This window comes from Aphanomyces astaci, assembly GCF_000520075.1.
Source record: "Aphanomyces astaci strain APO3 unplaced genomic scaffold supercont1.1, whole genome shotgun sequence".
In the NCBI taxonomy this organism is placed as follows: Eukaryota; Oomycota; class Saprolegniomycetes; order Saprolegniales; family Verrucalvaceae; genus Aphanomyces; species Aphanomyces astaci.
The window spans coordinates 1706726-1719919 of record NW_009798264.1 but is presented as its reverse complement, the minus strand read 5'-3'; the positions used below and the strand labels follow the sequence as shown (position 1 = coordinate 1719919).

At 53.2% G+C, this 13194-nt stretch overlaps 5 protein-coding genes across 15 annotated transcripts; 3 read left to right on the top strand and 2 right to left on the bottom strand.

Moving 5' to 3' along the window:
- Positions 1 to 21: 21 nt before the first annotated feature.
- Positions 22 to 1645, top strand: H257_00604 (hypothetical protein). 8 transcript variants are annotated; one of them, XM_009823348.1, is made up of 9 exons: positions 22 to 220; positions 277 to 375; positions 434 to 532; positions 579 to 677; positions 731 to 829; positions 876 to 974; positions 1034 to 1135; positions 1181 to 1282; positions 1330 to 1645. In XM_009823348.1, the coding sequence occupies exons 1-9, from the start codon at positions 110 to 112 to the stop codon at positions 1456 to 1458; spliced, it is 939 nt and encodes a 312-aa protein (XP_009821650.1). In that variant the 5' UTR covers positions 22 to 109; the 3' UTR covers positions 1459 to 1645. The 8 variants fall into 8 exon arrangements, with proteins under 8 accessions (XP_009821650.1, XP_009821652.1, XP_009821654.1 ...); XM_009823350.1 differs by having other exon boundaries at positions 1181 to 1645; XM_009823352.1 differs by having other exon boundaries at positions 1034 to 1282.
- Positions 1646 to 1835: 190 nt separating this feature from the next.
- H257_00602 (AGC protein kinase) lies at positions 1836 to 5512 on the top strand. Its single transcript, XM_009823345.1, has 6 exons — positions 1836 to 2140; positions 2194 to 2419; positions 2470 to 2667; positions 2775 to 3471; positions 3529 to 3666; positions 3984 to 5512. Exons 1-6 carry the CDS (start codon positions 1929 to 1931, stop codon positions 4424 to 4426), a joined length of 1914 nt encoding a protein of 637 aa, XP_009821647.1. The 5' UTR covers positions 1836 to 1928; the 3' UTR covers positions 4427 to 5512.
- H257_00603 lies at positions 3900 to 5485 on the bottom strand. Of its 2 annotated transcripts, XM_009823347.1 has the most exons (3): positions 4804 to 5484; positions 4476 to 4756; positions 3906 to 4421 (listed from the first exon to the last, which is right to left on the bottom strand). In XM_009823347.1, exons 1-2 carry the CDS (start codon positions 5465 to 5467, stop codon positions 4479 to 4481), a joined length of 942 nt encoding a protein of 313 aa, XP_009821649.1. In that variant the 5' UTR covers positions 5468 to 5484; the 3' UTR covers positions 3906 to 4421; positions 4476 to 4478. The 2 variants fall into 2 exon arrangements, with proteins under 2 accessions (XP_009821648.1, XP_009821649.1); XM_009823346.1 differs by having other exon boundaries at positions 3900 to 4756; positions 4804 to 5485.
- Positions 5513 to 6078: 566 nt separating the features above from the next.
- H257_00601 (hypothetical protein) lies at positions 6079 to 9842 on the bottom strand. Of its 3 annotated transcripts, XM_009823342.1 has the most exons (4): positions 9412 to 9842; positions 9256 to 9368; positions 7215 to 9197; positions 6079 to 6926 (listed from the first exon to the last, which is right to left on the bottom strand). In XM_009823342.1, exons 1-4 carry the CDS (start codon positions 9815 to 9817, stop codon positions 6171 to 6173), a joined length of 3258 nt encoding a protein of 1085 aa, XP_009821644.1. In that variant the 5' UTR covers positions 9818 to 9842; the 3' UTR covers positions 6079 to 6170. The 3 variants fall into 3 exon arrangements, with proteins under 3 accessions (XP_009821644.1, XP_009821645.1, XP_009821646.1); XM_009823343.1 differs by having other exon boundaries at positions 9256 to 9412; XM_009823344.1 differs by lacking the exon at positions 6079 to 6926 and having other exon boundaries at positions 7134 to 9197.
- A 996-nt stretch (positions 9843 to 10838) lies between these two features.
- Positions 10839 to 11466, top strand: H257_00600 (hypothetical protein; the record flags this gene model as incomplete). Its single annotated transcript, XM_009823341.1, has 3 exons — positions 10839 to 10896; positions 10968 to 11146; positions 11200 to 11466. 3 exons carry the CDS (start codon positions 10839 to 10841, stop codon positions 11464 to 11466), a joined length of 504 nt encoding a protein of 167 aa, XP_009821643.1.
- Between the last annotated feature and the right edge of the window lie 1728 nt (positions 11467 to 13194).

Below are 13194 nucleotides of genomic sequence, written 5' to 3'. Positions count from 1 at the left end.
GGTTATGAAAATCATTGATACGATTCGATTGGCTGAAATATCATTTATCTACCTTTTGATTGGTTCATTGGATTCCTTTCTCACGACAGTAATTTTAGATTTCGGACACATGGGCACCTCCGCGTCAAAGCAGCTCTTCGACTCTGCCGGGAGCAATGATGTCGTCAAGTTAAGGTCCTTGATCAAGGAAGGAATCGACGTCAATATGACCGCTGGACCGGTATGTTCTCTTGTGCGTGGTGGGATATGGGGCTAAGCTAATCCGCGAATATGCAGGAAGGAATCACTGCGTTGCATGCTGCTGCGGAGAAAGGACACCAACGAACTGTTGCGCTCTTGCTTGAGAACGGTGCCGAAGTAGATCGAAAGACAGCGGTACGTACGGTGTATATCTTGGGGAGATGAAACAACAGAGCATGGTGCTGCTTCACAGGAGGGCCGGGCGGCGTTGTACATTGCCGCCAAACGTGGCCATGTGGAAGTCGTCAAGAGTTTGCTCGAGCACGGGGGCGACATTGAAACGAATCGAAAGGTGTTCCCAATCTCTCTTCCGCTGGCCTCGTCATGCGTTGCGGTAGAACGGGCGAACGGCCATCGTCATCGCGTCCAAAAAAGGGAACGTCGAAGTGGTCAAATATCTCGCCGGTCGCGGCGCCAACTTGGAAGCATGCCGAAACGTACGTCGACATCCCATGCTTGCTAGTGTGATGCGACGCACATGTCGGTATAGGATCGATGTACCCCGCTGTACTATGCCGCGAAGAAAGGACACGTGGAAGTGGCGCAGTTCCTCATCGACAGCACAGCGGCCCTGGAAGCGTCGAGCATTGTACAGCACCTTCCCATGCCCCGTTGACGTTTAAACAAGTGGGTAGGACGGCACGACGCCGCTAATGATTGCCGCTCAAAAGGGCCGACCCGTGATGGTGGAAGTGCTGATTGATCGAGGGGCGAACGTCGAAGCGTGCAGAAAAGTACGTGACGCGGATAGTTACGTGAACATGGAGCGAATCTCTCTCAAGCACCATGACAGGATGGATGCACCGCGCTGTACTTGGCGGCCAAGATGGGGCAGTTGCGGATAGTCAAGTTATTGTTAGAGCACGGCGCCAACGCGGACGCTCGGGACACCATCGTACGAGTGGGACGGCTGTTCACTGATTGACGATGGGCTTCGTAGCTGGGGATCACTCCGTTGGCAGTTGCGGCGATCGAAGGGCACCTCGAAGTCGTAAAGCATCTACTCGCAAATGCCCACGCGTCGTTTACGTCCACCAACCAGGTACGATGAACTGCCCCCCACCAGTCGTCGCATCATGTGTGTGGTAGGACGGATCGACCCAAATCGTCAACGCCGCCGCGCAAACGTACAGCGACGTCGCGGACGCAATAGCGGAGTTGGAGAATCCAGACAAGCAGCTCACCATGGATAAGGTCAAGAAGGCGTTTATGTTCTAATCCACCATACTATACGTACAGTGCATCATTCGCTAGGCACGTCTGGCATCGTAATCGTCTGGTTGCTTCCTCCTCGGCCGACAGTGCTGGACTCATCTTAATTTCGTTGAGATAATATTTCGAGTGCTTTTCCATGCCGCAGATCAGTTGAATCGTTTTAAGGGGTATCTTAAACGCGTTATTCAATAAAACGGAGTCGACTATCTGAGTGTTTCACAGTTGGAAATGTCTGCGTTATACTACCACATAATCACGTTAAACCCTGATGTGGCGTTTTACGGTTTTGCCTCTCCCAACAAACAATGCATGACTTGGATTTATTATGAAGCACGGAGCTCCCTGTGAAAACAAATACGAGACATATCCAAACACGGAGGTTTCCATTGATTTCACTTTGTTACTTATTACCTACACGGTACAGTACAACGTCGTCCGTGGCTAAGGAGAGCGCCTCGGGAACACCGTCCAAGATGCCGACAGGATCACACTCGGGATCAAACTCGAGCTCAAACATGTCCGAAGACGGCTACGACGTAGACAGCAAGTACACGTCGGGGGTCGACGTCATGGGGGGATACTTGGTGAAAGATCTCGACAGCGGCAGATCCTACCGCGTCGAGGAAATCGACCAGCACTACAGCCTCGTGACTCTGGATAGTGCGAAAGAGCAGCTGAATCAAACGTAGGACTTTCTCGTAGCCAGATGACCCACCGTGACAGCGTGTTTGTGCGTAGGGAGGACCTGTTGTCGATGTACTCGGCCGATGCCACGACCGTTGTGGAAATCGAGCCCCCGGTGTCCGATTCAGAACAGGAAGAGGACCACTCCATCGAGGCATCAGCTTATGGCGACGTAAAGGAACGGACGATGAAGCTGCTGCCATGTTTGCTCGCGAAATGTACGACGCAGCACACGCGCGTGTCAGGTTACTGTCCCGTCCACGAGGTCCAAGCGAAAGAGGTACACGATGCCTCCTCATGCGTCGGCGGTACCCATGTCATGCGGATTAGAAAGAAGATTCACGCGCTCAGGCCGTGTACTTGATCCCAGTGGGGAAGGAAGCGAGCTTTGTGCGCATCAAGGGCCACGCGTTCGTAGAAGACGCCATGTCTCGCTTGTACACGGTGTACATCATTGAAATGACCTGCGCCGACCATCAGTGGTGTGTCTATCGGCGGTACCGCGACTTCACTGCGCTGTTCGACCAGGTACTTCTTCTTCAAAGTCGATCGATCGATGCACCATCATCATCTTGCTACCTACCCACTCTGCTCACACGAATAATCATCCATGGTCTTCTGTGTGTGTTTGTCAGTTGAAACTAAAAAAAGTGGCCATCAAGCTGCCGCCGTTGCCGCCCAAGAAGATCATTGGGTCGTTCGAGCCAGATTTCATTTCCAAGCGGCAAACCGACCTCGGGCTCTGGATCGACAGCCTCTTGACGCAGGAGCCGTCGGCCGTACCGCCGCAAACGTGCGACGACATCGTGCGCTTCCTCACGTGGAAAGCCGACCAGCCTCCGTTCCTTGTGGAGCAGCCCAGCGCGTTCCTCAACTCGAACGCGAACGAACCCCGCGTGACGCTGCAGGACTTCAAGATGATCCAAGTGATTGGGCGCGGGTCGTTTGGCAAGGTCGTGCTCGTGGGCCACCACGCGACCAAAAAGCTGTACGCGATGAAGATGCTCAACAAAGCCAACATCGTCAAGCGCAAGCAGGTCGAGCACACGCGCACCGAGCGCCGCGTACTCGGGTACACCAAGCACCCGTTCATTGTGGGGCTGCACTACGCGTTTCAAACCCCCCAGCGGCTCTACTTTGTGCTCGACTACTGCCCCGGCGGCGAGTTGTTTTACCACTTGACGCGCATGAAGAAGCTGCCCGAACACATGGCGTGCTACTACGCGGCCGAGATTGCGCTCGCGCTCGAACATTTGCACAGCCTCGGCGTCGTCTACCGGGACTTGAAGCCTGAAAACATCTTGCTGACCAAGCAAGGCCACGTGAAATTGGGTACGTGTCCGTCCATCAACCTGAGAACAGCCACCCATGTTGCGTTGCTTGTTGTAGCCGACTTTGGGCTGGCCAAAGAAGGCATTACAGATGGCGTCAACGGCACCAACTCGCTGTGCGGGACGCCCGAGTACTTGCCCCCCGAGATTCTGGATCGTCTGGGGCACGGCACGGCCGTGGATTGGTGGAATTTAGGTGGGGGCACCAAAGATTTCGATATATATTTTTTCCTTTTACCCAACATTTGGACGTTTGTGCTGATTCTTTGCCAAATTGACCCATCGATTCGTTGACTTTTGTAAAGATCGTCCAGTATCACACTAATTTCAGTCACACACTAATTCGGTGTTGACTTGGTTGAAGAGTGAATTTGATTGGCCACTTGATTCGTGTTTTGTATTTTGATTGGTCGTATATCGATTGTCTGTCGATTTGGTGATTCTGCTCATTCGATTGAGAACCCAAACACTCCAAGTTTGAATCGACTTGACAATATATGGGGACCATATTAGGCATGGTGCTGTTTGAAATGCTCACGGGGCTGCCTCCGTGGTACACGAACGACCGACAAAAGCTGTTTGACCGGCTCCGGTCCGCGCGGCTGCACTTTCCCCCGTATGTGTCGCACAAGGCGGAGAGTTTGATCCGGGCGCTTCTCAACCGCAACCCGTCCGAACGGCTCGGTGCCCGCGGGGCCAACGAAGTCAAGGCGCACCCGTTCTTCGAGACGGTAGACTGGCCAGCACTGCTGGCGCTCAAGACGCCGCCGCCGTTTCGGCCGTGCAGGACGACTGCCAACGAAGAAACGCCGCTGAATTTTGAAGCCGAGTTCACGCGCCTGCCGCTCCCGAGCGTGGAAATCCTGGAAAAGGCGCAGCGGGACCGGACGACGTCGGACACGTTTTCAGGGTTTGCGTACGAGTGCCCAGACGACATGGACGCCGTGGGGTCTTAGCAGGGATTAGTATTGAGTGGCGAATAAATATACCGAGCGCGAGTTATACCGGCTAGGACGAGCTACTGCAGCTGCTACTGGAGGGACTGGTGGGGGCATCTACTAGCACGGGGTGCAACGCTTCCTTGTACTGCTCGATGATGTCTAGCCCTAGGTGCAGCTCATGCTCCAACTCGTGCAGTTCCTTCCACGTGAGCGTGTCCAAGCCGTAGCCTTTGAGTCGCATGAGCAGTTTGTTTTCAGTTTCAGCGTCCGACAACTCTTGCTTGAGGTCGTGGACTTCGTCTTGCAGCGCAGATATCTTTCGCTTCGCTGCGCCACGAATGGAACCTATCGCAGCAGTCGAGTGGACAATGCACAACCAATGGATGTTGTACCTGGTGTGGACCTCCATCGAGAATACACCGCCGCCACGACGCTGATCAACGTAAGCCCCCACCAAAGCTGGTCCCAGTGGTAGGGCTCTCTGCCGTCGGCATGTTCACAAACGAGCAGTTCCTTTCGCGATGGAGCCAACACCACCGTGTCACTCCATGCGCTCCACTGGGGTTGAAGCAGCTGGAAGATGACACCGGGGTCGACGCGACTGCGCACTCGAAACGAAATCTGCCGCGACGTACTTGCATTTTCCAGCACTGCAAAGCAATCGTTGGTGTAAATGCTGCCAGGCTCGCCAGTGTTGAACGACGACAAGCTGCGCAATAGGTCGTGCCATGTCCTGTCGAGCCAGTATTGGACGTGGAAGCGAGATTGAACTGGGCCGTGCTTGTGAACATCGGGTGTTTCAGCGCAAAGCGGGTGTTGCCACGTGAAGAGCACTTGGCTGTGCAAATGCGACGCATGTCCAAGCCCTGGGCTCGCTTCATGGAGCTCGGCATCGGATGTGAAGCGTTCCGCCGAGACCTTTGTAAGGTGGTGGGGAATCGGATTGCTGCTGGGGATGCTCCAGTACAGAAGGATCAGGCTAAGTAGGCCGATTACACTGACAATGCCACAGATGACCAGCCCAAGACAGCAACTTGACGTTCGCCGCGATGACATCACCACCTTCTCCCACGCGTTTCGGAAATGTGATTGGGCATCCACATGTCAAATATTCGTTTATACTATAGTATTATTAATATACTTTTATGTAATATTAATATTACTACCGGTCGTACCTAATCAATACTGTACTACCGTCGAAATTTGGCGTAAAAGGGAAATATATAATACAATTACTAGTATACTGTAGTAATACAATTACTAGTATCGGATCGGAGCACATGCGAGTGATGAATTTATTACATTGGTTATTTTAATTTTGTTACAAATTTCCCACTTCTTCTCGAGCACAAATTTCGCCACGAAATTTCATTGGCTTTCCCGAAGTAAAACGAGCAAATAGTGTAGCCAATCAGCGACAATTGTTTTCAGATTGACCAATGGGAGCGATTTGTGATCGGTTTAGTCCATTGAACGGATCAAACATACCAACGTTTGCGCTGATTTGCCAAATCTATCGATCGATTCTGTGCACTGATTTTTGTATGTAAACATTTGTCCTGTGGTGATTGAATTCACACTAATTCAGGTCGAACTCTAGTTAACTGTAAATTCTGATGATTGTTTGCTGCAATTTGATTGGCTAAAAAGCTAAAAATCAATCCTTCTGCCGATTTATTTATTCTCCAGTTTACTACTGTACGCAGTACTAGAATAAACACAAACAATATTCAAAATTAGAAGCCAAATCAAAACCCTATCAAGGGGAACACGCCAGTTCGAGCAACCGGCACATGGGGGCGAGTGCCAACCACCCAAAGCTCAAGTACGGCGGGTCTCCATGTTCCCACTCGTACGTGTACGCAGTGTAGTACCACGCAGACGCCTTCTGGAGCGCCCGCGGGTCGTTGACATCGTTGCCGAATTCGGCCCAAAACTTGGCTTCGTACTTGGTTCGAACTTGACGGACGACCAACTGCAAGCGGTCAGACACGTCTTTGGACGCTTTGAGCCCTTTGCGACGGCATATTTGTCGGGACAAGCTGCGAACGTTCCCTGAAATGAGCTCAATCTCACTGTGGACGTGGTACTTGCACGCGATGTCCCAGAGTTCCGTCGAGTAGGCAAAGCACTGGTCGTCCGCGTCGTTCATGTACGCTTCGTGCCCGGGTACCACGAGTCGCGCGTCATGGCGCCACGTGCAATGTGACATGGACGGTGGATTCGCGTGCTTGGCGCGACGGTACACTTGGCCGAGGATCTTGTCCGACTGGTACGATGCCTTGGTGGCATTCTCCATAAAGTCGGGGTAGACGGGCGAGCTCCGGATGCGACCTTGGACTGACACGCCCGTCTTGGCGTAGTCGACGGCCACAGACGCCTGCTCCGCCAGTTCCAAGCACTCGTCGGACTTGGCGCCGGCGTCGGTCATGTCCGTGAAGACCAAATGGGCGCTGGAAATTTGACCCAAGTTGTCGTTTCGCATGTACTCGACGAAAAACTCGGCCACTTGGTCCTAACCACAACAACAATATATATATATATATATATATATATATTGTGGATTCGATACGAATTTCCAGACCCCGTCAAATCGAATCACGAATCGACGCTATTGGCTAATCCATTTTTTAGTGGATTTGATTGGCTCTTGCTGAAAGGACAAGTATATATATCAACCAATCACAACTTCCGGCGTGATTCAATATGGACTAGACAAACCAGGCGAATTTTAAAAGTTTATAGCGAATTCACAATATATGTAAAAAAATCAACCAACACGAGCCAAATCGTAGTATAGTACCGAGTGCGAGAGGGCAGAGCCCCCCGTCGACGCGTGGTTGGGCGTTGGAGGGTCATATAACATGGGGGGGTACTCGTGTGTGGGCAGCAGCGATTTATCCCACAGGACAAAGTAAATGTCTCCGTCCAAGTCGCCGCCAGACATTTTGTTTGGGTCTGGCCGGCCGCCATTGCTCGAAAACACTAGCACATCGTACAAGTGACCAAGTCGGGGGACGTGCGCTCGACGCATGAGTCGAATGTCCCCTGGATGCAAGCAAGGGCACCGCCCGACTGCCAGCAACGCCCCCGTTGGCGGGACCTCGTATCGGTTGCTCCGTGTCTGGAAAAACACTTGGCCTTCTTCTAGGCTGTGGGTCTCGTCGAGCACTCCCATGAGGCACACGGCTCGGGGCACCAAGATGCGAGCCTTGAGCTGCAAGTCCAAAGATAGCCGACGCCGCAGCGACTGCGTCCACTCAAACACAAACGGGTCGTCCAGTGTACAGCCAGCCTTGAGCAGGCGCAGAGGGGGGTCCAACGGGGCATGCTTCTCAAACAGGACGATCGCATCGGCGGCCGTCGAAGCGGACGAGGCCATGGACTCGAGCATGTCGTTCAGCAGCGCCATCACGCTCGCGTCATGCACCCCCAGGCAGCTCAAGAGCGGAATCACCTGGCGGTTCAAGTAGAACGGAGTCGCCGCCGCCACATTGCAAATCTCGAGCCCCGTATGGTCCGATGCAAACTTGACCATGCTTTTCCGCAACACCATGTCCACATCCAGGGGAGTTGGCATGACGGATACGACGCCCTTGGCCCCGCCGTATCGAATCTGAAGCGCCGACGGCACGCACCCCACTCGCATGAACGTCGCCACTCTCTCCGCAAACGACGGGGACATGTACCCCACTCCGTCCGAGAACGTGTACCCGTGTCGTTCGATGTCGGCTTGGACGCGGACGCGATGCGCGGGCACGTCCAGCGTGGGCGTGGTGCTGCTGAATGCTTGGCCGATGCGCGCCCCCCGGCGACCGGGCACGGCGATCGCTTGGAAGCTGCCGAGCGACCGTCGGATCTCGTCCACCGACGGGATGCCCGCTTCGCCGTCGGTGGCCGACTTGAAAAACCAGCAGCTCTGGCTTCGCAATTGGCTGTTTGAGTACGCCAAAAAGTCAAATTGATCCCCCGACACATTCAATCCGGTGCGGACGAGTTGGCGAATGCGATCAAATACGTACGGCGACCGGTTCACGTTGAATATGGACGCAAAGTTCTCGTCCACAAACGTCACGCGAAGGAATCGGTCGACCAAGTGGCCGTACTGGCGCAGCACGCGGTTGGTTTGGTCGGCTTCGGGGGCTTCCGGCACGACGCGCAGGGGCGTGACCAGCACCCGTCGAATCGTGTGGCCCGTGGGGGTCGACGGGAGGGGGGTCGAAGGGTCCAGCAGCGCCAACAGCTTGTCGGCAATGCTTCGTCGAGGAAACACCCGCAGCGCCACAAGGTGGTGACTCAGGACAGCTGGGGGCACCTTGGACGTAGCGCATGCAGTGGCTACATGCGTGGCAAACGCAGCATCGAGGAAGTCAATCTTGCGCTGAACGACCAGCACATGGAGCGCGTAGCGGACGGTCCACGGCACGTTGGCAAAGCGGCGATCGTCTCCGCCACTCCACTTCCCCAACACCTGCTCTGGCGGGATGCCCGGCACCACTGGTTTGTGATACGTGCAATGCTTGGTGGCTTTGACGCCATATCGTTGAAGCGTGGTTGAAACGAGGGCGCGGGACATGGGCAACTCCACGGCGTAGGCAAAACACTGACCAAACACCGACGCGCCAGAGGGATCGGTGGACCGAACCCAGTCATCGTCGTCGTCCTTGAACAGATGCAGACCTACTTTTTGAAAGCACATTGGAGGGCGTCGTACATGAAACCACAGCGAACACCCGTCGTCGTCGGTGGCTGCAGCATGGACGCAACAGCGGACCACATCGCGCACCTACCCCCCATCATTCGCATGATCCATGAGGCAAAATGGCAAAATGGATAGGTAAAACCTTGAACTCGATTCGCCGCGACTTGGCGAATTCCATCGCCAACACATGCTTGCCGCGTTCGGTGATTTCCAATGCCATGTTGGACGACGTTGTCCAGTACGGACGAAATTCGTCTACATGTAGTAAGTGATCTTATGCAGGGTTCCGGTGTCCTACCTGACGCGTCTGGCAGAGTGCCAACGCTCATCGACGTGCCGTTCCATCGACTAAGTATAGGAACGCTCTTGCGGTCGATTTGGACTCGCATGGGGCGTGAGAAAAAGCGCACGTCGTTCAGTCCAAGAAGCTTGTCCATGTCGCTCGACGAGGCGACGGTGACTGTGGCGCGGCCCACGGACCGTCCGTTTTCTATTTTCACTTTGCACTTCGTGATGGAGAATATCCCGTTCGCTTCCAAAAACTGGTGCAGTCGCGTGCTCGTCACCTCAAATTTCAAGTTTGACACACACGCCGACAGAATTGGACTGCTGTGGGGGAGATGGCCGTTCATCTTGCGGTTGAGGTCTTCGTCGGCCTCGTCCTTGTACTGCTTCCGCGCGGCATTAAACTCGTCGCGGTTCATGGCACAGACTTGGGCTCCGAGAAAGTGGAATTCGAAATGTCCAAGAGATATTGGACAACCGATCCCCATTGGCCATTCTGAAATTCCTTGTCGCTGATTGGCGGATAGGGGCTTCCTAATCGCTTTCTGTAAACTGTAAACTGGTACTGTCAACGTACAGTACTAGTACCGGCTACTACTAATAGTAATATTAATAGTTATACTATTAGTAGTAGCCGGTACTAGTACTGTACGTTGACAGTACCAGTACCGGCTACTACACTAAATATAACTATTACTAGTATTATTAATACTAATACTCGTTATTAATACTATTACTACAATAATACTTCAAGTAAATACTTTCGAAGTATTATAATAAGCTTAACGTTAGTACTCCCAGAGTAAGTATTATACTCGTAGGAGTATACTACTACTACTGATTTCCCCCACTAATCGAAACGGGGAAAACTCGATTATAATAATAATAGTACTAATATACTGTACAGCTCTATTACACTCTGGAGTAACATACCGTACCGTACACAATAACTACCCTGACATTTTTCGTCCAGGGTAGTTCGAGAAAGGCCGAATTGTCCCCAGAATCAGATTACTTTTCAATAAAATTAAATATATTTAATTGAGTATACAAATGTCACGTTTAATATTTACATTATAGTATTTTTTATCCGCCTTAGTCAGACAGGGTAGTTATTCCGACCGGGAAGGCCCGCAGATAGTTGTTAAGTCCGGGTAGTTATTGTGTACGGTACGGTAATACAGTATCAAAACCTGACAGTTTACAGCTTAGTATTAGTAGACTTTTGTCAAAATATCATTGCCTTCAATCTATCTAAAATGAACGTGATCTTGTCTGAGTATATTAGCAGTCGTACTCGTATTCAAAAGGAACAGAAGGTGCAATACTGAAGTACTCCGGAGTACGCTGTAAGGTAACCTCTACGACCCACGGCTGTTGCTTGTGTTTCCACATGCGCGGCCCTCCAATGCACTATCGCCCAAGCGAGGCGATACCAAAATGATCGTCGTGGGCGACGACATCTCCTTCAGTCACGACCAATTCGAGGGACTGATCCGTCCGGCTCCAAATTCTTTGGCCGATGCTTTGTCTACGCGTTGGAAGAAGTCAATGTGGCGCCCGAGATAGTTGAGCGCACGCTTCGAAGGGTCGGCATCAAGGCGACCGACGCCGCGAACCCCATCACTTCCGTCGCACCAACCCCGTATGGCCCGAGGGGGCGACGGGAGGGGGGTCGAAGGGGCCCAACACCTTGTCGGCAATATTCGTCGAGGAAACACCCGCAGCGCCACGAGGTGGTGGCTCAGGTCTGCTGGGGGCACCTTGGACGTAGCGGACGGTCCACGGCACGCCTGCAAAGAGAAGATCGTCGCTGCCGCTCCATTTTCCCAAAGCACGGGTGCTGGTCACGCCCCTGCGCATCATGCCGGAAGCCCCCGAAGCCGACCAAACCAACCGCGTGTTGCGCCAGTACGGCTACTTGGTCAACCTCTCCAAAGTTCCCGAATTACGTGGAAAACCCGACCAAGGAAAGCTAAGTGTCGGAGGCGATCCTGGGCCAAATCTGCCGCCGCGCCATACAAGCACGTTTCCCAGCGACGAATCCCGATCGCACGTGAGGCCATGATGCGCGACTTGAGGTGCCAGGGCATGAAGCGTCCATGGATGACGCGGACGACGACCAGTGCTTTGCCTACTCGACCGAACTATGGGCCATCGCGTGCAAGTATCAGGTCAAGTCGGAAATTGAACTGATTTTGGGCATCGTTCAATGCTGGTCTCGGCAAATTTGCAAAGGGCACAAGTCGAGTGACGACTGGTGGGTTACAGTACTTATAGTCCGCGAGGGCATTGAGGGAACTTGTGCTCCCTCTTCAAAACTTATAACTAGATTACAGAGGCCACAATAAAATAAATTGCTGAGGCTATTGCGAACCTTGCGATATCTAATGAGTATAACATTTTACGAGTAATCAATCGATCGAGAGAAAATACTAATCATCCATGTCGCTGGAACTGGAGGCGCTTGATGACGAAACGTCGGTGCAGTTGTCGCTGTCGCTACCTTCGGGAGTATCCTCAGCTGTACGGAGAGCACGGTTGAGCTCAAGGAGCTTTGCCGTCGACGCTGCAATCGTGCATTGGATGACGTTGGAGTCTAGCTCAATGAACGCACGCTCGAGACGATCGCGAACGTCTTGAAAGGTCGTGGTCGAGGTGTACTGGCGTCCAACGGTGCCCTTGACGTTTGCCCAAACCATTTCGATTGGTTGCAACTCCGAAAATCCTGGTGCTGAGTAGACGACATGATGTCCACGGGCTTTGGCCATCTCGCAGACCACAGGAAGCACGTGCTCGTCCAAATGCTTCTTCAAACGCTTCCAAATGGTCGTCTTGAGATCGGTGGGTGAGACGTCGGTGATGTTCAGGCCAACGCACGCTTGGTAGAGGGCTTCCTTGCGCCACGTTCCCTTTGGGGTTGTCTTGGGCTTCCCCTTGTGGTACTTCGCGTTGTCCATAACGAACACGGCGGACGACCATCCCAGCTCCTCAACCTCATCGATCAACTTCCCAAACCAGTCGACAAAGTAGTCATGGTTAAACATCGAATGGTAGTCGTTGACGACTTTACCATTCTTCTTACCGCCTACGAAGATGTCCAGTCCCAAGAGGTGAGCCGTGTCGGAGCCGTCGTCCAGGATCGCCGCGACAAAGCAGTACCGTCTGCCCTTGTGCTTGGGCTTGGTAGCCTGGTCAGTTGGATCGTACAAGCTGTCAGCATGACTGGTGTAATGGTGATGGATGAAGCTTTCATCCAGGTAGACGACCGGTCTGCGCGGTGCGCTCGTGACAGTGGGCACCATCATCTCAACGTATGCGTCGCGGGCTTGTTCATGTGCCTTGGAGACACGGTACGTCTGCTTCGCGTTCGACCCACGAGCATACCCTTGTTTGGCGAGGAATACCTGGACAGCTCGCAAGCACGCTGCGTAGTCCTTGGGATGTTCTTCATCCACTGTCACAGATTGGTTGTCTTGAAGCAAGGCGAGGACGTCCTTGGCCACAGTCCTTGTACGTGTTACGCAGCGGTCACGGATAAAGCGCTTGACTAAAGCGCGCACAGCTCGGGTGTTGGGGACCCTGGACTGGTGATTCGTCGTGTTGGACGGCGGCAGCGAGACGGACACGTCTCCGGTGGCCAAGAACTCGGCCATGACGGCCTTCACAGTGCGGGCACCATGCCCAAGCAATCCAGCGACAACACCGCTGACGTCGGAGCAACCTTTCTCCCGAAGGGACGCTTGAAGCCAAAGAATGTCCAGCTTTTCATCGTAGGTCAAGCTGCGCCTACGGC

Excerpts from the sequence above, each read along its gene's own strand:
- H257_00604 (XM_009823348.1), top strand. The coding sequence starts at position 110 with ATGGGCACCTCCGCGTCAAAGCAGCTCTTCGACTCTGCCGGGAGCAAT. Across the intron at positions 221-276 it reads TCAATATGACCGCTGGACCG|GAAGGAATCACTGCGTTGCA; the intron begins GTATGTTCTCTT and ends GCGAATATGCAG. Across the intron at positions 678-730 it reads ACTTGGAAGCATGCCGAAAC|GATCGATGTACCCCGCTGTA; the intron begins GTACGTCGACAT and ends ATGTCGGTATAG.
- H257_00602 (XM_009823345.1), top strand. The coding sequence starts at position 1,929 with ATGCCGACAGGATCACACTCGGGATCAAACTCGAGCTCAAACATGTCC. Across the intron at positions 2,420-2,469 it reads ACGAGGTCCAAGCGAAAGAG|AAAGAAGATTCACGCGCTCA; the intron begins GTACACGATGCC and ends CATGCGGATTAG. Across the intron at positions 3,667-3,983 it reads CGTGGATTGGTGGAATTTAG|GCATGGTGCTGTTTGAAATG; the intron begins GTGGGGGCACCA and ends GGACCATATTAG.
- H257_00603 (XM_009823346.1), bottom strand. The coding sequence starts at position 5,467 with ATGTCATCGCGGCGAACGTCAAGTTGCTGTCTTGGGCTGGTCATCTGT. Across the intron at positions 4,757-4,803 it reads TCGATGGAGGTCCACACCAG|GTTCCATTCGTGGCGCAGCG; the intron begins GTACAACATCCA and ends CTGCTGCGATAG.
- H257_00601 (XM_009823342.1), bottom strand. The coding sequence starts at position 9,817 with ATGAACCGCGACGAGTTTAATGCCGCGCGGAAGCAGTACAAGGACGAG. Across the intron at positions 9,369-9,411 it reads CACTCTGCCAGACGCGTCAG|ACGAATTTCGTCCGTACTGG; the intron begins GTAGGACACCGG and ends TACTACATGTAG. Across the intron at positions 9,198-9,255 it reads CGCGGCGAATCGAGTTCAAG|GTGCGCGATGTGGTCCGCTG; the intron begins GTTTTACCTATC and ends GATGGGGGGTAG.